The sequence below is a fragment of the Sabethes cyaneus genome, chromosome 1, assembly GCF_943734655.1.
Source record: "Sabethes cyaneus chromosome 1, idSabCyanKW18_F2, whole genome shotgun sequence".
Taxonomy (NCBI): Eukaryota; Metazoa; Arthropoda; class Insecta; order Diptera; family Culicidae; genus Sabethes; species Sabethes cyaneus.
In genome coordinates this window covers 81,377,880-81,403,250 of record NC_071353.1, presented here as the reverse complement: position 1 = coordinate 81,403,250, position 25,371 = coordinate 81,377,880, and the positions used below count along the sequence as shown (strand labels likewise).

Below are 25,371 nucleotides of genomic sequence, written 5' to 3'. Positions count from 1 at the left end.
CAGCATATTTGGAACACCGATTTAACACGAATGCACCGAAATCCTAGTTACCACAAGTCAGCATATATTTCAGAGAACATTTGTCGGTTACTTTGACTATTAGTTGCTTTAAAATGATGAATAATTTTAGAAAAAATAATAATTTTATCCAGCACGTTTTTGCTGCATCGAATAGGAAAATATGCAATGTGTGCCCAACAGATGTCTTGCATGTGTGCGTAGCAAAAGCCCTATTCTTTGCTTTGTGGTCCGAATAAGAATACAATCTACCCCCTAATCCTTTCCGTTTCGCGTTTCGTAATATTGGTGTCTACCTCGATACGCATTTATGCTAAATTTCATTGGTCTTACTGGTCAAAATTTGAGTAATATAAATTTGATTATATTATTTAAGAAAACTCTCTTAATAAGTGGTCGCAAATACCATAGGAAAGTTAACTGTCACTGAGAGAAAATTCACGTTCGCACATACTTTTTTTTACAGAATAAGAAAAACTCATCCGGGAGCCGTAATTCATCTATCTGATAATCCATTGGATGCTAATAAGGTAAGTTGCATATATATATATATATATAAATTATGCTATAAAGTTTCACGTTAGCATAAAAAAATTTATTCACTATACTTTTCACACTTGATCGTTCCTAACTACACACAAGACTGAATTGAAAATTAATTCTATAAGGCTTATATCTACTGAATCTGCTGATGCGTCGTTTCCTCGGGTGGTTCGATTCTGATTCAACCTTTGTCCGCGTGGTTCGATCGGGTCTTGCAGTCGTCATCGGTTGTTGATCGATGGTTGCGTTGATGGTTTGGTTCCTCGGTTTGTTGCTATGGGTCCCGGTTGGGTTTTCGCTGACGTCTTGACTTCGGGTGCGCTTTGGTCGGGTAGTTGTGGTGTAACGCCTCCCCTCTTAGATTGTCGTCCGTCCTCGGGCGATTTACCGAAAAGGATGAGACTTGGTAATGGTGTCGGTTTAATTTGCTTGATAGGGTCTTTAGGTTCCGTGGTGGTTCCAGCATGGTTATGGATTTCTAGAAAGGATTCTTCCTTTGATTTGATTTTTCTGTTGATAATATAAATAGTAAGAGAGCAGATAATGATTAGTATGAGGAGGATTCTTCCTCCGATGGTTGTTCTTCTTTTAGAACGATGCAAATCCAGTTTTACGTCCTGGAGGCTGTTCAAATTTTCCAATTTGAGGTGAGAGAACTCGTTTTGTTCTTCCGTGTAGTTTAGTTGTATCATCTTGCTTCCAAACACTGGAAGGAGGTATTCTTCGTTATTTTCCAGAGAGACTTGGCTATTGTATGTAATGTTCATCACTTTTATTGTGCAATTGTTTGCTTCTATGATTGTCGGAGTGTTGATCAATCTAGAGCTGTTGCATGAATCGGAAATCAGTACTTTTTCGTTTGTGTCAATAAGTATGATTCCTTTCTTGATTTCTTCTACACGGGTAGTTTGTCTTACGGGTTTTATGTCGCATTTTGGTGTGCGGTGATTTAAGAAGTTATGGATGCATTCGTCCTCGAGAAGAGTTGTCTTTTCACATATGTCGCAATGTTCAGTCTGTTTGTAAATGGAGTCTCCATGCTTTGCCACCAGCTTTATGTTTGTGTGGATTCGTGTGTTATTTATGTTGAGCGGTTGAATGTTGATCAGATCGAACTCGTTGTCGTCCAGAATGGGTATTTTCACCAGTATTAGAATTTCGCCTCGGCCTACAATTACGCTTCCTGAGCTATACTGAAATATTTGGTCTAAGTAATCTAATTTTAGTTTCTGTGCATTTAGTCTGTTAAAAATATATTTTTTTCTCTTCAAATGAGAATAAATTCCTGTTTAAAACGCTAAATTTGGCAAATTCTATTTGTTCTTCTATATTACTAAGAATTTGGATTATTAAGTCAAGGTTTATGATCAGGTTGATGTATTCCAAATCGGCCCTAACAGTTAACGAACTGTTTCTTTGCTCTACGATGTGTTTGTTAATCTTTTTGAGAATATCCGTAATATTATTGATTTTGTTTTGTATTTTTTCATTGATGATTATTTGTCTTGATAGAGATTTCGAGATTGAATTTTCCTGTTTTGCTAGGGTACCTAAACTCTGATTTATGATTTCTAGATCGTCATTGTCTGGATTGCCTGCTAACAATTTTATCACTGATCCTAATGCATTGACTAGTGCTCTTCTGGTTCTGTGGGAATACAAACTCATCAATTTTCCTCTAGCATATTGGATTTTGAAATCTAGTGTGTTACGTAAATGGTCAATGATTTTCAGGTTTTCAGCTGTTTTTTCGATATAGTCTATGTTGTTCTCGATAGATTGGATGTTAATTTTATGTATAATCCTCTCAAATCCTAACCTTATCCTGACTTGTTTTAGCTTTATGGCTATTATGCCATTGTTATGGGATACATCTTTAAATTTGGTACTGTTTATTAAGGCGATGAATGGTAGACTGTAACGAGAATTAAATGATTGGTTTATTGGTTAGTTTTTTATTCTGTTTTTATGTATTTTGATGTCGTTGACATCTTCAAATGTTAGTTCATTGTTGGTTTTAACGGTTGTAGTTTTAAATGGGTCTTTATCTTTTGTTAGGCGTTGTGAGTTTTTAATATACTTAATGTCGCCAGGGTAAAGATTTGTGGGTTTTTTGTTAGTTTCGTGCTGTTGTTCATATTCGTTTTTTCTCCTATTTAGTTCGATTTTTACCGCTGACTGTAATTTTTTAGCTGTTTCCGATATCTCTTCCATATTTGTTGTTCCTGAGTTATTGAATATTAAGTTTCGCGGTTGGTTTTTGATGGCTGAATGGAAGCTATTGTTGTAGATGTCTATTACGATGTTTATTTGTTCGTTTATCGTCAGATTGTTAAACTTCGCCTTATTCGTGCGGAAAATTTCTATTAGTGTCGAGTGGAACCGTTCCACTATACCGTTTGAGTTCGATCCACTCGCGAAGTGTATTTCGATTCCGAGATCGTTAAGGAATCCTACGAAGTCTATAGACCTAAAAGATGGCTCTTGGTCACATACTACAGTCTTCGGTCTTCCGAACTGTCGAATGTGCTCGGTAATCGCGGTTTTTATGTCAATGATAGTTCTAGTGGTTAATGGGATGATGTTTGCGAATTTGGAAAAGGAGTCGACTATAGTGAGCCATTTTTGCCCTTTTAAAAAGAAAATGTCTATATGAACTCGATCGAAAGGTTTTTCTCCAAATATACTCTTTCTTATTAGTTTCGGTGGTTTTCTGTCATATTTAGCTTTTTTGCAAATATCACATGAATTGATAAAAATTTTGAGTTTTCGGTCGAGTTGTGGGAAAAAATGGGTTTGCATTATTTGGTTCTTATTTTCCTTTATGCCACGATGCCCATAGTGGTGTATGTTTCTTATGGTTTCATCCTGCTCTTCTTCCATTCTTATGTCATCCAGTAAGGTTTCTGAAATGAAAACTTTGTATATATTATTACTTGAGAAGTGTTTTTTGTAAGTTTCTTGGACCAATTGTGCTAGTGACACGGGGACTTTTAAGCAATTTACACCCTTCGGGTTGAGGGTTCGTTTTAATATTTCTACCACGTTTTCTTCGGTGTATTCTTTTCTGACAATTGTGTGTCTATGGAATTTTGGAAAGACTTGCTCGTACGCTGATAACTCTATATTACCAATTTTAAATAAAACTTGCGTTCTGAAAACATTGATTGGCTTTTCGGTATATCTGATAAAATAATCGTCGCTTGTGTCTGCCGAGTGTACCGTCATTATGTCGCTTTCATCATCCGAATCTTCTGCTGCTCGCTCAGACGGTTCAACGTTTAAAGATAGCGATGATTGCGAATGCATGTTTAAATGGTTTTTCAAATTTACGCGTGACAATGTGTCGGCGACTACGTTTTGTTTGCCTGGTTTATAGATAAGTTCATAATCAAATTCTTCTAAAGCCAATTTTCCTCTAATAATTCTATGGTTTGCGTTACTAAGTGAGAAAGTTAGTGGTTGGTGGTCTGTGAACATTTTAAACTTCCTTCCATAAAGATAAGGTCTGAAGTGTTTCACTGCCCATACAATTGCCAGGAATTCTTTCTCTGTCGTTGAGTAGCGCTCTTCTGTTTGGTTTAATGTCCTTGAAGCATATGCGATAGGTCTGTCACGCCCTATCGGTCCTTGTGACAACACAGCGCCTATGGCATAGTCGCTTGCGTCTGTTGTCAGTAAAAATTCTTTATTGAAATCTGGGTAAGCTAATACCGGGTCAAGCATTAAAAGTTCTTTACATTTTTCAAAACACCTTTTTATTTCGGGTGTAATTTCAAATTCAGTTTCTTTCCTGAGGAGTGCTGTTAGTGGTTTAACGATTTTTGCGAAATCCTTGATAAATCGCCTCTAGTAACCGAGCATTCCTAAAAATTGTCTTATTTCTTTTTCACTTGAAGGTAGTGGCCATTGTTTAATAGCTTCTATTTTGTCGCTATTTGGTCGTACTCCGTCTTCAGAGACTGTATGACCTAAAAACTGAGTTTCTTTTCTAAAAAACTCGCATTTGTCAAGTTGAATTTTTAATCTCGCGTCCTTTAATTTTTCAAGCACTTGAGATAGATTTTTTGCGTGTTCTTGAAGGGAGCTGGAGAAGACAATTATATCGTCCATGTAGACGAAGCAGCATACTCCGATTAAGTCTCTTAGAATGCAGTCCATGACTCTTTGAAACGTCGCTGGGGCGTTCTTTAATCCGAATGGCATACGAGTGAATTCGTATTTGCCACCGTTTACCGAAAAGCGGTTTTTTCTGTATCTTCCTTTGCCAACTGAATTTGGTGGAAGCCAGAAACCAAATCGATCGTTGAGAAGTATTTTGCTTTACCTAATTTATCCAGAATATCCGTGATTTCTGGTATGGGATATTTATCATTGATTGTTTTTTCATTAAGTTTTCTATAATCAATGACTAAACGAAATTTCTTTTTGCCAGACGCATCAGGTTTCTTTGGGACTACCCATACAGGAGAGGTGTATGGTGATATAGATTCCTTGATTATTCCGTCCGCAAGCATTTTCTTTATTTGGTCTTGTACCTCACTTTCGTATACGTAAGGATATTTGTACGATTTGGAGTGTACTGGCACATTGTCGACCGTTCTGACGTTGTGCTTTATTTTGTGGGTGAACGACAGTTTATCTGTCTCCACGTAAAGAACGTCTCTATAGTTGTTGATCACTTTCTTGAGGGCATGCTTCTCTTCATCATTCATGTGATCGTCTCTAAATGTGTATTTCGCAGGGTCGACCGTTTTTGGTAAATCCATCAGGTCGAACGGGTCATTTTCAATTTCTTTATCTAAGTCATTAGAAAGTTTGAGTTCGTTTGTGTTAATTTCGATCGATGTTTCTGAGTGATTTTGCACTGCTATAAAAGCTACTTTGTTTGTGCTTCTGTAGAGGCCTGGTAATATTGAAAAATTGTCGAAAGGTTTTTCTTCTTTTACGAGAAAATCTCCATCATTTTTTGTTCTGATTTTTACAAATTGAAATTTTTGTTCTGTTAAGTTTATTTTATGTTTTTCGGGGAATCTCTTTTTCATATGGAAGGTCTTTCTACCGATTTTCAGAATGTTTTTGCTAGCATCGATTTTCGCATTTAGGTCTCGTAGTGACTCGTATCCAATGAGTCCATCAAAAAATTTATGAAATTCGAAAATGAAAAATTTTAATTTTTTGTTAATTTGAAATGGGTCAAATGATGCCGATTTATCTATGATGTGTGTGCCTTTTATATTGGTCACTTTTGATGTTGGCTCTATCTTACAGTTTTCAATATTTACGTGTGCTGGCGATATGTAATTTTTGTTCGCTCCTGTGTCGATCAAAAATTTCATTTCACCTTTTGAAGTTTGGATAGTTATGTACGGAACGAAATTGTTGTCTTTTTTTATTATTTTTTTTCTTTGTGGTGCTTCTTCCACGTGAAAATTTAATTCCTCGTCGACAAAGTAATCGTCGTCGTCCGAGTTAAGCACGTTTTCGTCTTGTTGCTGTGAGGTGTCAAATTCGTCCTCGCAGTTTTTGCGTTCGGTTTCATGGTTGTTAACCTCTGTATGAGACCTTGCCGTTCTCATCGAAACGTCGTCGTCCGGTGGGGCGGCTCTTGTTTTAAATTTTCCGGACCCATAAGATTTTGTATGTGGGTTATTGAAATTTGAGGTGGACGGTTTTGCGATGAATTGGTTACTATTGTTATTAAAATTTGTAGGCGGTTTTGAAATATTAACGAGAGGTACATTTGGATTATTAAAGTTAGAATTTGTTTGTCTTACGTTTTTGTTGATATGGTCGGATGGCGGTCTTTTATTAAATTTTTGTCTGTATGCAGCATTCGCGTATTGGGTTGTGATGGCATAAGCCTCCTCCAGGCTTTTTGGCCTGTAGCTTCTGACATGCATTGGTAAATCATCCGTCAGTCCGTCTATAAATCTGGTGAGCGTTATTAAGCTCACTAGGCTATTTATTGCTTTTGTTGAGTTAACGTAGTCCTCCATCATTGCTGCTGTTGATTTGATAGCAGTATCGATGGTCTTTACTTTGTTATAATATTCAGTTAACGTCTTTTTTCCTTGGGTAATGTAGAACAAGGATTGAATATGCGACGTTAGATCGCGTCTGTCTCCGTAGGAGTTTAAAATTACTTCCTTGATTTCTGCCCAACCGTTCGGGTTACCAGCAGCAATCAAAATTTCTTTTGCTTCTCCCGTAATTTTATTTTTCACTGCCCTGACCAGTTGACTATACACCGGTTCGTCTTGATAGCTTTTAAAAAGATCAAGAGTATTTTCGGCGTCCTCTAGCCAAGCGTGTGTCTCTTTTTTATTACCCGCAAATGTTGCTAAGTTTTTAATGGGGTCTGGGGTCCTAAATTGTAAGAAGGGATCCTCAGCTTTTGCTTTCAAGTGTCTAATCTGACCGATTAGTTCGTTTTGGTTGTTGGTTAGGCTCTTAATGTGCTGGAGCAAACTTTCAACTGTAATTTGTGGAATCGGAACTGGTTGAACATCGTCCAGTTCCGTATCCGAAAGGTTTGATTTAAATTCAGCCATGCTTGAGTACGAGTACGATATTCACTTTATTCACTTACACTGCGCTTTCGCGATTAGTGGTTAGTTAGTTTTATTTTTTCTTTTGTGATATATCAGGTGTCTGCTTACCGCTGGTGGGGGCTCGCACCTCTGAATTAGTATGGTTTTTGATTAAAAGTCGTGGATTACTTACAGGTAGATTATTTTCATCTCCTGGAGCCTGGGTAGATAGTGTCGGGTTCCAAGTGGCGGGATTAATCCTCCTTTGTAGACTTGGTGATTGTGCTACTAGATGTTCGCTCTGTTAACCGTTATGTGTGCGACAAAAAAAACACCTTTAGCAGGGCGACAAGGGTACCCGGGTACCCAAAATTGATATTGTTATAACATCAACAATTTTGAACCGCTTTTGATGAAATAGGTGTCATTTGATTCGTTAATTTATCTAGTTTTGAACTATTTGGCCATATGGCCATTAAAAGACATACGGGGCCCGAAAATCCGGAATTCCGACAGAGCGTCCGCTGTGAGGTAGAGAACTGATTGTATTGCAGGAAAATCAGTCATGCGGATATAAAAACTCTAAAAATTCATACAATGAACTATTTCATATAATGAGATGAATCAGGTTGGCCATTCCGGAGTAGGTTCCTGTGGGGTCATGGGTGGCCAGTCTAGGATTGGAGGCAAAAGCAGGCAATATGGGTATCAAAGTTCTTGGAATTAGTTCGGTAGGTGATATTTTTTACATTTCGATATATTTTGATTGGTTATTTCGAAAATGGTTTCTACGGGGTCACAGATGATACCGCAGGATTCAAGATAATGCTTAGCATTATCAGAACAGTTCAAAACGTAGAACCATCCGTAATACATTTGGAACCAGTTCCGAAATTATTAATCAGTACTAAACTGGCCATATCAGTTCAAAACATCTAAAAGATCTGCTAAACCAATTCTAATATTGGATTAGGCACCCAACTGGCCATCTGTAACCCTACAGGAACCCAATTCTGGAATTGCCAATGCGATCTAAAGTCACCAATTTGTATAATAATATGAAACAAGGGTCCACAATGTCAAGTTCAAAACCAATAGCTTTGCTGAAAGCTGATATTCTTTCAAAACAAGCGGCTTCCCACGTTTTACCGGACGTTGCTCCGGAATTACCGATTCCCGGGAAGTACATGTCATTTGATAGCCAAATGCTTTATCTAATCAAAACTAGATAAATGTACGAATCAAATGCCACTGGTTTCATCCAAATCGATTCAAGATAGCCAAAGTTATGAACATAACAAATCATGGGTACCCGGGTACCCTTGTCGCCCTCCTACGTAATAAAAAAATTCAAGTGCCTCTCATTGTCAATCCCCTTTATGGATATGCACCAAAAAAACTTCAATTACTTAAGATCAACGAGTTTTAGGATGTCGCAAAATTTCAATGACGTATGTTTTAAATTGAATGAGTTACAACTATTTTAAAACTGAAAAGGTACCCGGGTACCCTGTTGCACACATAACGGTTAACACTGTTCACTTCGTTTAACCACTTGCCTTAAGACTGCGCCAATTATGCTATAAAGTTTCACGTTAGCATAAAAAAAATTTATTCACTATACTTTTAACACTTGATCGTTCCTAACTACACACAAGACTGAAATGAAAATTAATTCTATAAGGCTTATATCTACTGAATCTGCTGATGCGTCGTTTCCTCGGGTGGTTCGATTCTGATTCAACCTTTGTCCGCGTGGTTCGATCGGGTCTTGCAGTCGTCATCGGTTGTTGATCGATGGTTGCGTTGATGGTTTGGTTCCTCGGTTTGTTGCTGTGGGTCCCGGTTGGGTTTTCGCTGACGTCTTGACTTCGGGTGCGCTTTGGTCGGGTAGTTGTGGTGTAACGTATATATATACTATATATATTATATATACTATATATAATATACTAGCTGACCCGAAAAACTTCGTATTGCCACAAATTAACCTGTGTAGTACATAAATCATGAATCTCCGATGATCTTTGTCACAATCTCGAGTTTTGCAAACCCCCCAGTGGGCGGCGCTTCCGACGGCGGGTCACCGGCAACACTCGCGACCGTCTCGTCCTGAATGATCTAGTGTTACTATAGATAGTTTTTGTGGTCTTGTATTGACTAATGTTTTATGGAAGAGTCTCGAATTTCTCGAATTCGATTAGTTTTTGAGTTTCGCAAAAATTTCTGTTTTATTTGTATGAGAGTCCATATCCCCCTACCACAGGGGTGAGAGGTCTCTAACTATCGTAAAATAAATTCAAGACTCCAAAATCTCCCACATGCCAAATTTTGTTCCATTTGCTTGATTAGTTCTCAAGTTATAAGGAAATTTGAATTTCATTTGTATGGGAGCTCCCCTCTTAAAAGGGGAGGGGTCGTAATTCACCATAGAAAAAATTTCTGCCATCTAAAACTCCCACATGCCAAATTTGGTTCTATTTGATTGATTAGTTCTCGAGATAAGAGGAAATTTGGATTTCATTTGTATGGAAGCCCACCCTCTTAAAGGGGAGATGGGCCATAACTCGCTTTCTAAAGAAGAGAGGGGTCTCAATTCACCATAGAAAAAAATCTTGCGTCCAAAACCACTTACATGTCAAATTTGGTTCCATTTGCTTGATTAGTTCTCGAGTTATGAGGAAATTTGTTTTTCATTTGTATAGGAGCCCCCCCCCCTCTTAAAGTGGGGAAATCCATAGAAAATATACCATAGAAAATATTCTTGCCTACAAAAACACCCACATGATAAATTTGGTTCCATTTGCTTGATTAGTTCTAGAGTTATGAGGAAATTTGTATTTCGTTTGTATGAGAGCCCCCCCTCTTAAAAAGGTAAAAAGCAAAGCCATGGGTTTATACCGTCTTTAGACATTACCCTTCTTTATCGACAGACTTCGCAGCCGGCTGTTAGAGTACAGGAAAATTACGGGGCCAGTGCAACGATCCTACTGACTCTAACTAGCAAGCACCGCCTAGCCGAGATTCGAACATACGACGACTGGCTTGTTAGACCAGCATCGTACCTCGAAGCTAGCTGGGCGGCCTAATTCAAGGGTAAGGGGTCCTAATTCATCATAGAAAAAATGGTCGCCTCCAAAAACACCCACATGCCAAATATGGTTCCATTTGCTTGATTAGTTCCGGAATTATGAGGAAATTTGTATTTCATTTGTGTAGAAGCACCCCCTCTTAAAGTTGGGAGGGGTCCTAATTCACCGTAGAAAATATTTTTGCCTCCAGAAACCTCCACATGCCAAATTTGGTTCTATTTGCTTGATTAGTTCTCGAGTTATGAGGAAATTTGAATTTCATTTGTACAGGAGCCCCCCCTCCAAAAGTGGGTAGGGGTCCCAGTTCATCATAGAAAAAATTTTTGTCTCCAAAAACACCCACGTGCCAAATTTGGTTCCATTTGCTTGATTAGTTCTCGAGTTATGAGGAAATTTGTATTTCGTTTGTATAGGAGCCCCCCTCTCAAAGTTGGGAGGGGTCCTAAGTCACCATAGAAAATATTCTTGCCCTCGAAAACTTTCACATGCCAAATTTGGTTTCATTTGCTTGATTAGCTCTCGAGTTATGAGGAAATTTGTATTTCATTTGTATAGGAGCCCCCCTCCTAAAGTGGGTAGGGGTCCCAGTTCATCATAGAAAAAATTTTTGTCTCCAAAAACACCCACGTGTCAAATTTGGTTCCATTTGCTCGATTAGTTCTCGAGTTATGAGGAAATTTGTATTTCGTTTGTATAGGAGCCCCCCCTCTCAAAGTTGGGAGGGGTCCTAATTCACCATAGAAAATATTCTTGCCCTCGAAAACTTTCACATGCCAAATTTGGTTTCATTTGCTTGATTAGCTCTCGAGTTATGAGGAAATTTGTATTTCATTTGTATAGGAGCCCCCCTCCTAAAGTGGGTAGGGGTCCCAGTTCATCATAGAAAAAATTTTTGTCTCCAAAAACACCCACGTGTCAAATTTGGTTCCATTTGCTCGATTAGTTCTCGAGTTATGAGGAAATTTGTATTTCGTTTGTATAGGAGTCCTCCCTCTTAAAGTGGGGAGGGGTCCTTATTCACCATAGAAAATATTCTTGCCCTCGAAAACTTTCACATGCCAAATTTTGTTCCATTTGCTTGATTAGTTCTTCAGTTATGAGGAAATTTGTATTTCATGTGTATAGGATCCCCCCCTCCTAAAACTGAGAGGGGTCCCAATTCATCATAGAAAAAAATTTTGTTTCCAAAAACACCCACATGCCAAATTTGGTTCCATTTGCTTAATTACTTCTCGAGTTATGAGGAAAATTGTGTTTCTTTGGTACAGGAGCCCCCCCTCTTAAAGTGGGTAGGGGTCCTAATTTACTATAGAAAATATTATTGCCCTCGAAAACCTTCACATGCCAAATTTGGTTCCATTTGCTTGATTAGTTCTCGAGTTATGAGGAAATTTGTATGGAAGCCCCCCCTTTTAAATAGGAGGGGAATTATAATTCCCCTTATAAAGAGGGGAGGGGTCTCAATTTACCATAGAATAAATTCTTGTCACCGAAAACACCCACATGCCAAATTTTGTTCGATTTGCTTGATTAGTTGTCGAGTTATGCAGAAATTAGTGTTTCATTTGTATGGGAGCCCCCCCTCTTAGTGGGGGGAGGGGTTTCTAACCATCACTAAAACCTTTCCTGGCCCCAAAAAACCTCTACATGCATACTTTCATGCCGATTGGTTCAGTAGTTTTCGATTCTATAAGGAACATACGGACAGACAGACAGAAATCCTTCTTTATAGGTATAGATATGACACATTCCGCCGTGACGTTGTTGCAATGTTGTAATAATTACTATTAGTTATCCCCCCGGCAATATTGTATTACGCAATCTTTAGAAAACCACCGAGACCAGTGTCTAACCGAGCGCGTATCTGAGCGGACTTAATAAATGTACTCGTTCTAATAAGTGATTTTTATTAATCTAAATCCGAGTGTCCTCCTGTCTGCATTGAATAAAACATGGTGTCAGAAGTCATCATAACACTGTGAAACGTTTAATTTCCTAAAGAAACGCTCGAAAATTAGTGTTTTTTCGGTTTGAAAACGCTATAAAAGTACAGTTAGACACGAGTTGTCGAGACAAGCCTTTGTGTCGGCTTGCTGGTATTGGTACATTCCAGGATAAAATTACCATTCAGTGATTGTTCTTGTACGGAAATTTTAGGCGTTGCTGCTGCTGACACGATCTTTCGTGAGTCGCGAATCGTAGGTCGGATTCGGACTTTGTCTTCGTGAGTTTAATTCGTTTTCAGTTACTCGTGTTATAGAGAGCTGTACGATGGAAGAATTACGGCAGCTTATTGCTCAGCAGAATCAAGTGTTTACTGCCATTATGGAACGAATGGCAAACCTTCCGCCAAATGCACAAGTTCCAATACAGTCACAGCCTGTACCTCAACCTCCGCCTTTGTGCCTAGAAGGCGATATGGAGGTTAACTACGATTTCTTTGAACGTAATTGGCAAAATTACGCCATTGCTATCGGTATGAATCAGTGGCCTGCTGCAGAAAATTCGAAGAAAGTGAGCTACCTTTTATCAGTAGTTGGGTTCGATGCGTTGAAAAAATATTTTAATTTTCAACTGACGGCTGCTCAGCGTGAAACCCCAGAAGCTACATTGGCGGCAATAAAAGCGGCTGTTGTGCGTCCGCGAAATTTTAATATCGATTTGATGGATTTTTTAGCGGCAAAACAAGATCTAGAGTCGATCGACGAGTACATAACCAAACTGAGAGTACTTGTTAAACCGTGTCAGTTGGGTGAGTTGGAAAATAAGTTCATTATTTATAAGGCGGTGACTTCCAACAAGTGGCCGCACCTGCGAAAGCGGTTGCTCACCACCAAGGATATTACTCTAGAAAAGGCAATCGATGACTGTCGTCTGGAAGAGATTTCTGCCAGGTCAGTGCTACAATTGTTTGGAGAAGAGAAAAGTGAGGTGTGTCGTGTTCAGTCGAAAATCGAAAAGAAGGAAAAAAAGTGCAAGTTTTGTGGAAGTCGTCATGTTTTCGAGAAAGGTGCATGCCCCGCGTATGGACAGCGGTGCCGGAAATGCCAAGGGAAGAATCATTTTGCAAAAATGTGTGCGAGGAATAGAATCAAGAAGCGAAATAAGAAAAGGGTAAAAAAAGTGTCTGGTGGATCAAGCACAACGGATGACAGTGAAGCAGAATACAGTGAAGTAATGACGAGCTCGGACAGTGATGATTCCGAACCACAACGCGAAATTGGAAAAATATATAACAATGCCTCTCGTGGGGGACACGTCTTGGCTGACTTGCAACTCAAGTTTGGTAGTGTTTGGAAGAAGGTGAAATGTGAGCTAGACACTGGGGCCAATACAAGTTTGATTGGCATGAACTGGCTGAAAAAATTGTTTGCTGATAAAGATCCGGTGATTTTACCCTCCAAATATAAATTGCAAAGCTTCGGAGGTGGTGATATACCAGTACTCGGTGAAGTTAAAATTCCGTGCCGTCACAGGGATCAAAGGTACAAACTTGTGCTGCAAGTGGTTGATGTCGAGCATCGTCCGGTGTTATCCGCGAATGTGTGTGAAGTGCTTGAACTCGTAAAATTCTGTAACACTGTTTCGTATAAACCAACCGAAGATAAAAGTAATGAATCAGTTTTATGGAAAGTGAACAAGATCGAAGCGATTAAAATCGTGGAAAAGTACAGCAACGTTTTCAATGGCATTGGGAAGATCTCTGGTGTGGTGTCACTTGAAATTGATTCCAGCGTACCGCCGAGTATTCAACCCCCTCGTCGAATCCCGATAGCTCTCCGTGAGAAGTTACGGAATGAATTGAACAAAATGGAAAAGGATGGAATCGTAGTAAAGGAACAGCGGCACACAGACTGGGTAAGCAATATCCTTCTCGTCAACCGGTCGACCTCGGGTGAGTCAGTCAGAATATGCCTAGATCCTATACCTCTGAACAAAGCCATCAAACGTCCCCATCTTCAATTCAATACTCTCGATGAGATTCTTCCCGAACTGGGCAATGCAAAAGTGTTTTCCACCGTCGATGCCAGAAAGGGCTTCTGGCATATAGTGCTGGACGAAAAAAGCAGCCTCTTAACGACCTTCTGGACACCATTCGGAAGATACAGATGGGTCAGATTACCATTTGGAATATCATCGGCGCCCGAAATTTTCCAGGCAAAGCTGCGGGAAGTCATCGACGGTTTGGAAGGGGTGGAGTGTTTAGCCGATGACTTGCTCGTATTTGGTAGAGGTAATTCGTTAAAGGAAGCTATGAAGGATCATAATCGCTGCCTAGAAAAGTTGCTGGCTCGTCTGGATCAATGTAATGTTAAGCTCAATCAAACAAAAATGGTCCTCTTTGAATCTTCAGTGAAATTTTTCGGACATACTCTCACCAATGGTGGTCTCAGAGCAGACGAATCATAGATCGAAGTAATCAGAAGCTATCCTACACCGAAAAACCGCAAAGAGCTTCACAGATTTGTAGGAATGGTTAACTATATAAGTCGGTTTATACCCAATCTTAGCTGTAACCTACACGTTATTCGCCGTTTGATCTCTGACAAGGTCGATTGGAATTGGGGACCAACAGAAAACGCCGAATTCGAGAAAGTTAAAGCGTTGGTCGCTGATGTAAATACTTTACGATACTACGACAGACATCAGCCTTTATGGATAGAGTGTGACGCAAGCTCGTTCGGTTTGGGAGCCGTAGTCTATCAGGAAAACGGTGTCATAGGATATGCTTCTCGAACACTCACTCAAACCGAGAAGAACTATGCCCAAATTGAAAAAGAGCTACTGGCGGTCCTCTTTGCCTGTGTGAAATTCGACCAACTTATCATCGGGAACAAAAAGACTACTGTGAAGACTGACCATAAACCTTTGATCAATGTGTTCAAAAAACCGCTTTTGAAGGCACCGAAAAGGCTTCAGCATATGCTTCTTAATTTACAGCGCTATAACATTCACTTGCAATTCGTCGTTGGTAGAGACAACGTGGTAGCGGATGCGCTGTCTAGAGCTGCCAGTCCCTCTACAACCGGATCGGACAAATTCTGTAATACGAACATCTACCGCATCTTCGGCGAAGTGGAAAACATCCATATTAGTAGCTACCTGAATATAAGCGATGACAGAATTAATGATATCATCGAGAAGACTGAGGAAGATAATGTGCTCCAAACAGTGCTGCTATACATTCACCAAGGTTGGCCGGATAAAATTGATCAAGTTCCAATGGAAGTCAAACCCTTCTACAAACATCGTCACGAACTATCTGCGCAAGATGGGTTAATTTTCCGAAAGGATAAAATCGTGATTCCTTCGTCTCTTTATCGTACTGTGTTAGACAAACTTCACGTAGGTCATATCGGTATAGAATCCACCTTGAAGTTGGCCAGGGAAAATGTGTTTTGGCCTGGGATGAATAATCAAATTAAACATCTTGTACAAGAATGTTCCGTTTGTGCCAAATTTTCATCTTCTCAGCAGAACCCGCCAATGAAGTCTCATCCTATTCCCGTCTATCCATTTCAGCTAGTTTCGATGGACGCTTTTTATGTTTGGTACAAAGGAAAGCAGCGAAAATTTCTTATCATGGTAGACCACTATTCAGATTATTTCGAAGTGGACCTGCTGAAGGATATGACACCCAACTCTGTAATAGAAATATGCAAACGTCATTTTTCCTGCCACGGAACCCCTCAACTACTGGTTACAGACAATGGCTCAAATTTTGTCAATGAACAAACGACGCGTTTTGCCAAATCTTGGGGATTTAAGCACTCTACATCTGCTCCACACCACCAACAATCCAATGGCAAAGCGGAGGCAGCGGTGAAAATCGCGAAACAACTAATTAAGAAATCAGAGCAATGCGGTGAAGATTTCTGGTTCATGCTGCAGCATTGGAGGAATACTCCAAACAAAATCGGCAGTTCTCCATCGTCCCGATTACTATCCCGAAACATAAGGTGTGGTATTCCGATGCCAGCTACAAACCTGATTCCCAAGGTGGTAGAATCAGTTCCCGAGTCAATTCTTAAGAACCGCAGAAAGATTAAGTACCACTATGACAAACAATCGCGGGAGCTTCCGCAATTAGACATAGGCTCACCTGTGTACGTACAACTGAGGCCCGATACGTCTAAGCTGTGGACACCTGGTTTCGTCTCCGATCGTTTGAGTGACAGATCATATCTCATCAATGTTGATGGTGCTAAGTACCGTCGTGATGCTGTTAACGTCAAGTTTCGTAAAGAACCGTCGTCACCGCTATTTCATAAACAAATCATTCCAGAAGGGCATTATAATGCCGGAGCGCAAACTGCTACAGAACCGGTTGTTCAAGCAGTTCCTCCAAACGAACCTGAAACAGCTGTACTATTGGAGGTACCAGAGACATCACAAACTTCACTCGATCAGGCAGATGCTGTATACAGTTCACCGTCACCAGCGAAGCTCCAGAAACAAACAAAATCATTTCCTCAGGAGCCAGCCTCTGTTTCTGCTACCAGAACACCGAAACCATCGTCATCAACATCATCAGATAAAACCCGTCCGAAGAGAGAATCCCGTTTACCAACTAAATACAAAGACTATGTAGTGCATAAAATTAATTATTCGAAAAAAGGGAAGATGTTGCAATGTTGTAATAATTACTATTAGTTATCCCCCCGGCAATATTGTATTACGCAATCTTTAGAAAACCACCGAGACCAGTGTCTAACCGAGCGCGTATCTGAGCGGACTTAATAAATGTACTCGTTCTAATAAGTGATTTTTATTAATCTAAATCCGAGTGTCCTCCTGTCTGCATTGAATAAAACAGACGTTACAACGTTTTGACTTTTCTTTGCACAGTATTTATGTTTTAGCTGGGAAAATCGTTGAGAAACCCCCAAATATTATTATATATTTGGAAAGAGCATAAAATTTCCTATTAAAAGTGGACAAATTAATAGCATTTGCTTTGCCCAGATTGTTTTGGAAAGCAAATATGTAGCGTGACGTTACAACGCGCCAGAAATACGTCTTTTGGTTCTTCTGTTAAAAACCCGATTTAATCCACCTAGTGGTGAAAGGAACCTTTGTTATACGGTCTTACTTGCTATTTGAGATAGAAATCCACACGTTTTCGGAACATAATTCATCTATTGGTCAACGTTGCGTAATGCGTTGGTTTACATAAAATTTTTGAAAATTGAATAAGTTTACATATTTTGAACAAAAAAGGAACACTTTTAAATTTTGATAGATCCTTTTTTCATGAAATTGCTGAGTAAGGATATATAAGTTGTTATTAATTTGAGTAAGTGCAAATAAAAGTAAGTTGTAAGAGAAAATCTGATTCTTTAACATATACATTGCCTAGTAAAGGTCTAGTTAATAGGTTTTTGAACTATGCATAATTTCCTGTAATGCCATTCTATATGATAACAACAACAAAGGAGTTTTCTAGAATAATTTTCATCAATTTTTATTAACCTTCGGTTACTCACGCTGTTGTATTTTGTACAACACGTGTAGGTTTTTTAACGCCATATTGTTATAAAGCTACAAATCGTTGTTTAACTAACGTATATTGTTCAATAAACTTATTCTGAGCAAAATGTCATAATTATTCAATGCATTAACAATTTAAATTGTTGGGAAAATAGATCAGCATAAACCGCCATCACAGAAACGAAGCAATCAGCAAGCGAGGTGTACCGCAATTGACCCCAAGTGGAATTTTCTCTCGTTTCTCCATATGGAAAAATGGTGTCTGTATGCAGCAAAACTACCCAATGTAAAATATTTAAAATGTATCCGTCTGCTGGTAGTCGAGTAATTCGTAGTCAAAATTAGGGTATTTTTTATAATCAAAGTTTTACAGTTCCTAAACAAGCAAATATAGAGGTATACTATATTCAGCAAAGTTGTGTATTTTTATCATTTGTACAACTTTGTAATACATGAAAAAGTCATACTACAGTTACAAAAAGAGCAAAAATATAAAACCTGATTTTACAAATTCATATACAATAAATAAGATTTTTCTATCTTAGCTACAGAGATGGAAGGTTACTGTCTTTATCAATTTTTTTTGTAATAATATGCTCTATAACTTTGCAGAACACATTAATGTGTTATATTGACACTGAAGAAAAATAATTTTTTTATTCACTTTTAGGGGGATTAATCAAAATTTAGATTCCACCAGACGATAGAGCTTTTAATTTCAAGAAACTATTCTAATGGTTCAATAAACTTAAAACCAAGTTTTCCCAGTCAAAACTCTAGTACGCACGTTTTCTTTGGTTTGAGGCTATTGTGCGCGCGAGTAACTGTGTTACAAAAGTTGGCGCGAGTGTTCGAGGGTTAATATATTTTGACCGCTACAACCAATTCTTATGAAATTTTGCATATATATTCGTAGTATCAAAACCTCTCGTTTGATATTAAAATAATTGAAATTAGGTAAATTATCTTGGTTAAAATCATTATAAATTTTTGTTAATTTTGGTGTGGTGTATACGGTTGCTCATAACTTTCAAATTAAACGTCCAATCAAAAAATCATTCAATAGTGATCTATTAGGATATATTATCTTTCAAATGAGACTAATAGCGCATAAATCGGTTTGGCCATCTCTAAGAAACAGGCGATAATTATTACCTTGTCAAAACAGGTTTTTTAAGCATAACTTTTAAACTACTTGTTTGTTTTCAAATAAAAATTCCTGAATAACTTAGCTTTAATAAGAGCTTTCATTTGATACTAAGATCGCTGAAATCGGTCATGCAGTTCTAGAGAAACCCGTGTCACGTATTTTTCACATTTTTGCTTATAACTTTTAAACGAAACGTCGTGTCACGAAGCAACTCAATAGTGATCTACTAGACAATAATACCTTTCGAACAAAAGTAATAGCGAATGATTCGGCTCAGCCATCTCTGAGAAACAGGCGATAGAAAAAATCATTACATACATACACACACACACACACACACACACACACACACACACACAGACATTGCTCAAATCGACGAACCCTATCGATTGGTATATGTGACTTGGCCCTCCGGGCCTCGGATCAATTTCGTGTTTTTCGACCAATTTTTAAACCTTTGTTATAGTATAACAAAGGTAAAAACATGAAAATTCTGCTCTCTTTCAAATTTTATCTAAAGATTTTCTTCTATGATTTGATAAGAGATGAATACTGAACAACTTGCCGTTTTCAGAATTCCGATAGTTAGTGAAGTTAATTTTTAAACAGCTCTTACTTTTCGTGACGTTACAACGCTCTGCTTTGCACAGAGAGGGTCGTAGCTCCGTTGTAACGTCACGAAAAATCTGTTCATTTAATATTCGTTAATTATCGCTGTTGCTGCCCTCTGTACATGAGGGATAATCCAAAAATGTGTTGTTAATTTGTCTTTCACTATTTCGCCTACGTAATTGTGGGGTTGTTCAAAAATTACGTCGCGCTGTGGGAGGGATGCTAAGAAAGTGGGACATAAGTAATAGCATCGAAACCTTAAGACATAGCATAATAGTTGCTTCAGAAAAGTTTCTTCATTTAAAAAGCACTTTCTAGTGGTGAAGAAATATTCGGACATTAGGGTGTCCTCAAGCAGATACAAAAAATATTTTCTCTATTTTAAGTCAGAAATGGTTGCTGTCTACAGAAAATTTGTAGAAAAACTAATTTTAAGAAACTTTGTTGAATGGTTAAGATTTATATTTCTTACATAAAAAACCCGGTTTAATCCACCTAGTGGTGAAAGAACCTTTGTTATACGGTCTGCATCTACGTTAACGTTGCGTAGTGCGTTTGTTTACATAATTTTTTTGGCAATTGAAAAAGTTTACAAAATTTGAACAAAATAGGAGCACTTATAAATTTTGATAGATCCTTTTTTCATGAAATTGCTGAGAAAGTATAAGTAAGTTGTTACTAATTTGAGTAAATGCAAGTAAAAGTAAGTTGTAAGAGGAAATATTATTATTTAACATATACATTGCGTAGTAAAGGTCTAGTTTAAAGGTTTTGAACTATGCATAATTTACTGTAATGCCATTCTAATTGATTCAATAAAGTTTTCATCAATTTTTATTAACCTTCGGTTACTCACGCTGTTGTATTTTGTACAACACGTGTAGGTTTTAGAACGCCATATTGTTATAAAGTTACAAATTGATGTTTAACTAACGTATATTTTTCAATAAACTTGTTATGAGCAAAATACCATAATTATTCAATGCATTAATACTTTAAACTGTTGGCAAAATAGATCAGCAAAAACTGACATCACAGAAACGAAGCAATCAGTATGTGAGGTGTACCGCAATAGGCCCCAGCTGGAACTTTCTCTCGTTTCTCCATATGGAAAAATAGTGTCTGTATGCAACAAAACTATCAGCAAAAGTAAAATGTTTTAAATGTATCCGTCTGTCGGTAGTCGAGTAATTTGGGGTCAAAACTAGGATATTTTTATAATCAAAGTTCTACAGTTCCTAAACAAGCAATCATAGAGGTATACTATGTTCAGCAAAGTTGTGTATTTTTACTATTTGTACAACATGAAAAAGTCATACAACAATTACAAAACGAGCTAAAATGGAAAAACTGATTTGACAAATAAATAAGATTTTTCTCTCTTCGCTGAAGAGATAGAAGGTTACTGTCTTCAGCAAAGTTTCTTGTAATAATATACTCTTCAACTTTACAGAACACATCAATGTGTTATATTGAAACTGAAGAAAAATATTTTTTTTATTTCACTTTTAGGGGGATTAATCAAAATTTAAATTCTACCAGACGATAGAGCTTGCAATTTCAAGAAACTCTTCCAAAGGTGCGATAAACCTAAAACCAGGTTTTCCTAGTCAAAACTCTAATGCGCACATTTTTTTGGTTTTGGGCTATTGTCTCCAGCGAGCAACCGTGTAACAAAAGTTGGCGCGAGTGTTCAAGGGTTAATATCTTTTGACCGGCAAAACCAATTCTTCTGAAATTTTGCAGATATATTTGCAGCAATTAAACCTCTAATTTGATGCCAAAAAAATTTAAACTAGATAAATTATCTAAGATGAAATAGTCGAAAATAATTGTAAATTTTAATGTGTTGTATACGATTGCTCATAACTTTTGAATTAAACGTCCAATCAAAAAACAAATCAATAGTGATCTATTAGGCTATATTACCTTTCAAATGAGAATAATAGCGCATAAATCGGTTCAGCCAACTCTGAGAAACAGGCGATCATTTGTACCTAGTCAAAACCGGTTTTTTAAGGCTAACTTTTAAACTGCTTGTCCGTTTTCAATAAAACTTGGTAAAAAGTTTAGTAATAGCAAGAGCTTTCGTTTGGTACTAAGATCGTTCAAATTGGTTGCGTAGTTCCGGAGAAACGCGTATCACGTAGTTTTCACATTTTTGCTTATAACTTTTAAACGAAACGTCAGACAGCAATGCAATTCAATAGTGATATACTAGGCAATAATACCTTTCAAACAAAAGTAAAAGCGGTCAAATCGGTTCAGCCACCTTTGAGAAACAGGCGATAGAAAATGAGCTGCACATACACACATACACACATACACACATACACACACACACAGACATTGCTCAATTCGTCGAGCTCTATCGATTGGTATATGTGATTCGGCCCTCCGGGCCTCGGATCAATTTCGTGTTTTTCGACCAATTTCTAAACCTTTGTTATATAGTATAACAAAGGTAAAAAAGTTATAAGCCAAAAACAAGTGAGATTAGCTGCTCATAGCTGCTCTCCCCCGAGACACACCCTCTTAAAGAGTACATATAAAAATAAAAAAGCCAGTGATAGTTTCTAAAGGGAAAAAGATAGTGCTCTACTATTTTCGACAAAAATGTGCAATTTAATTAGATTACCAATTTCCTAAAACATTTGTAAGCCATACGAAGCGTTATTGAAGAACTAGATCGAAAAAAAAATTTTTTTAAGGGTGTCCCTAAGAGTTTTGCTCTATAACTTTTTTCACGTTAGAAATATAAATCTTCAGTATTCAACGAAGTTTCTTGAAATTAGTTTTTTTACTAATTTTCTGTAGACAGCAATCATTTCTGAATTAAAATAGAGAAAATATTTTTTGTATCTGCTTGAGGACACCCTAATGTCCGAATATTTTTTCACCACTAGAAAGTGCTTTTTAAATGAAGAAACTTTCTTGAAGCAACTATAATGCTATGTCTTAAGGTTTCGATGCTATTACTTATGTCTCACTTGTTTTGAATCCGTCCGGCTGCCCGCCGTGACGTTACAACGCGAGCTTCAATCAGTTGTAACTTAGGTTCTACTTAACTTATCATCATTCTTTAGGCACCGTTTTAAAGGTATTTTTGAGTACAAAGAGAATATGGATTATTAGATTGTTCGAATTTGTACTTTTCTGCGAAAGCTAAAAAGTACACCTTTTTCGTGACGTTACAACGCAAAAAAATGACCCTATTTCATCCACTTGAAATACAAAATAACTGCAAAATTACATCCAAACTATTTTTGGAATGGATTCAGCATATATCCCTTTGTAAGTTGGTCGAAAACAAATGATATTATGAAATGTTTTAGCGCACTGTAGCAGTATTTTTAAAAATATCACGAAAAATCATTTATTTCTCGTAAATTTCATTTATTTTCGATACACGTTTTATATAACTTCCGAAAATGCTAGAATATCAGTCATGGCAGTTTTGAAAGGTTCAAACATTGCCCAATCATGAAAAAATATTCAACAATGCTAAAAGCAACTTTTATAAAATGTCTGGTTGGTATACCGGCCCGCGGAATGTGTCATATATATATATATATATATATATATATATATATATATATATATATATATATATATATATATATATATATATATATATATATATATATATATATATATATATATATATATATATATATATATATATATATATATATATATATATATATATATATATATTGTATATATATATATATATATATATATAGTTCAATATAAATGAGTAGCTTACTGCGTCTACACGTCAAAACAGAACAGTTCATAGTGCAGGCGATACCCGTGTCGAGTTATAGCTATCCCTGGGATTAAACTCTTGGATTCTCCTATAAGAATCCTGCTTCTATAAGCAAGGTATTCTGTGCGGATTGTAGAATTGTAGTGGATTGTAGAATTTCTGCACACGATTCCAATGTAAGGAATGCCCAATGTGAGGTTCGTCCTGGTAGAGCTGCGGAAAAAGAACCCACCGTCTAAAAACGCCAGTACGAAGAGCACGTGCTCGCCAGTCCAGAGGAGAGGTTCGTCAGCAACGACATACGGAGTTTCTACAAAAGGGTCAGGTGCAAGAATTTTGCCATGCCTGTGATGTGCAATGATAGTGCTGGCAACCTGCTTAATGTCAAAACGACGGTAGCAGCCAGGTGGAAGAGTATTTCCAGACGCTGTTGAATAGAGAAGTAAACACGAAAATCAGCAGGTACAGGATAAGAATTTTGAGCGACGGTCAAACTGTGGCCGTGTTGGAACACGGTAAGGTTGCTGTAAAGGATGGTATCCTGGCTGAACTTCTAAAAATGGAGAGCGAGCAGCTGTACGAAACAATTCGCCACTGTCAGGCACAGAATATGGCAGGAAAATAAATATCGGAGGAGTGGTTGATTGGCCTCATTTCCCATAATTTTAAAAACGGACATCGACTTGAGTGTAAAAACTATCGAGGCATTACGTTGCTCAATTTTGCCAATTTTGGGAGAGCACCTTCTCCCTATCCTGTGTTTTAGACTGAGTCCGTTAGCTGAGTTCTTCGTCGGCAAGTATCAAGCTGGTTTCATAAGGGTCGCTTCACGATGGATCAGATATTTACCCTGCGTCTAGTAACTGACGAGTTCCGGGAGTACAACTTGCAGACTCATCATATTTTTATGGATTTCAAGGCGGCATACGATTCAGTCAAACGAAATGAGCCGTGACAGTTAACGCTAGGACATGGTTTTCCCACAGAACTAGTTACGTTGATTCGTGTAACGCTGGATGAGTAAAAATTATGAGTCAGAATAGCAGATGAGATCTCATGTGCTTTTTGCTTTTGCGGATGACGTCGATATCACTGAAATCAAAAGTAGAGCAGCGAAAGAACTAAAGGCTACATTTATTGTGAAATTTGGACTTACCATTAACACCGCCAAAACGAAGTACATGGCGTGGAAATCCAAATGGTGTTGGTGTCGAAGAGGAACTGAATATATTTTGGTATACTCGTGACATGTGATAACGATGTAAGTCGCAAAATAAAGCGACTAATTGCAGTTGCGAATTGGTCTTTACGCAGGCATTACATTTGGTAGCTGAAGTTCCGTAGCTTGCAAATTCGCATAAAACTGACGCTCTAGAGAACACTATTCCTATCGGTAGCCCTTTACGGTCATGAATCATGGACGCTAAAAGAAGCTGAGCGTAGAATTTGGCAAAACCCAAAATGGAGTGTAGCGCAGACGCATGAACCACATTAAGAATGCAAATATGCTGTTATAATGAAGATAGTACAGTGTGGCAGTCTGCGCTGGCTGGTCACGTGTCTAGAATGCCCGACGAAAGAGTAGCCAAAATTATTTTAGGCAGAGAATCAAGAAGAGGCCGTAGACTTCGGAGTAGACATCGCACTGATAGATGTGCGCTATCGAGGATGATGCACGTTCAGCTGGTGTTCGAGGGGTTTGAAGACAGGTAACCCAGGATTGAGTACTGTAGGACCATAATTCATTCGGCGCAGGATCGATAACGGACTCTCGCCACTGAAGTAAACTGAGTATGGATCTTAAGCCGACAGTTCAATATTTATAAGTAGTCAAAAAACTGCGGATGAAACACTAATTCTAGTTTTAAAAACTCAGAATTGAAGCTGGTAATATTTTCGGAGCTTGGACCCCAACAGCTCAACTTAAATGATTTCATGAATTATGGGGCCCAAGCAATTGAACATTCGTGAGTCGTAGCAAAAGATTAATTGAAAGAGAAATTTTGTTTTAAAATTCGGGGCCTCAATAGTCCCATTTGAAGCTGAATTTTCAATCATCAAATCAGTTGATTTCATGAATCATGGGGCCCAAGTAATTGAACATTCGTGAGTCGTAGCAAAAGATTAATTGAAAGAGAAATTTTGTTTTAAAGTTAAATCGGT

At 37.9% G+C, this 25,371-nt stretch overlaps 1 protein-coding gene across 3 annotated transcripts in view; it reads left to right on the top strand.

Moving 5' to 3' along the window:
* LOC128732919 (syntaxin-binding protein 5) overlaps positions 1-25,371 on the top strand; it is a 1,693,445-nt gene that overhangs the window by 358,299 nt on the left and 1,309,775 nt on the right. For all 3 annotated transcript variants that reach the window (XM_053826374.1, XM_053826373.1, XM_053826376.1), the window contains one exon: positions 485-548. In XM_053826374.1, the coding sequence (XP_053682349.1) occupies positions 485-548 (64 nt within the window). The remainder of the gene's footprint in view (positions 1-484; positions 549-25,371) is intronic.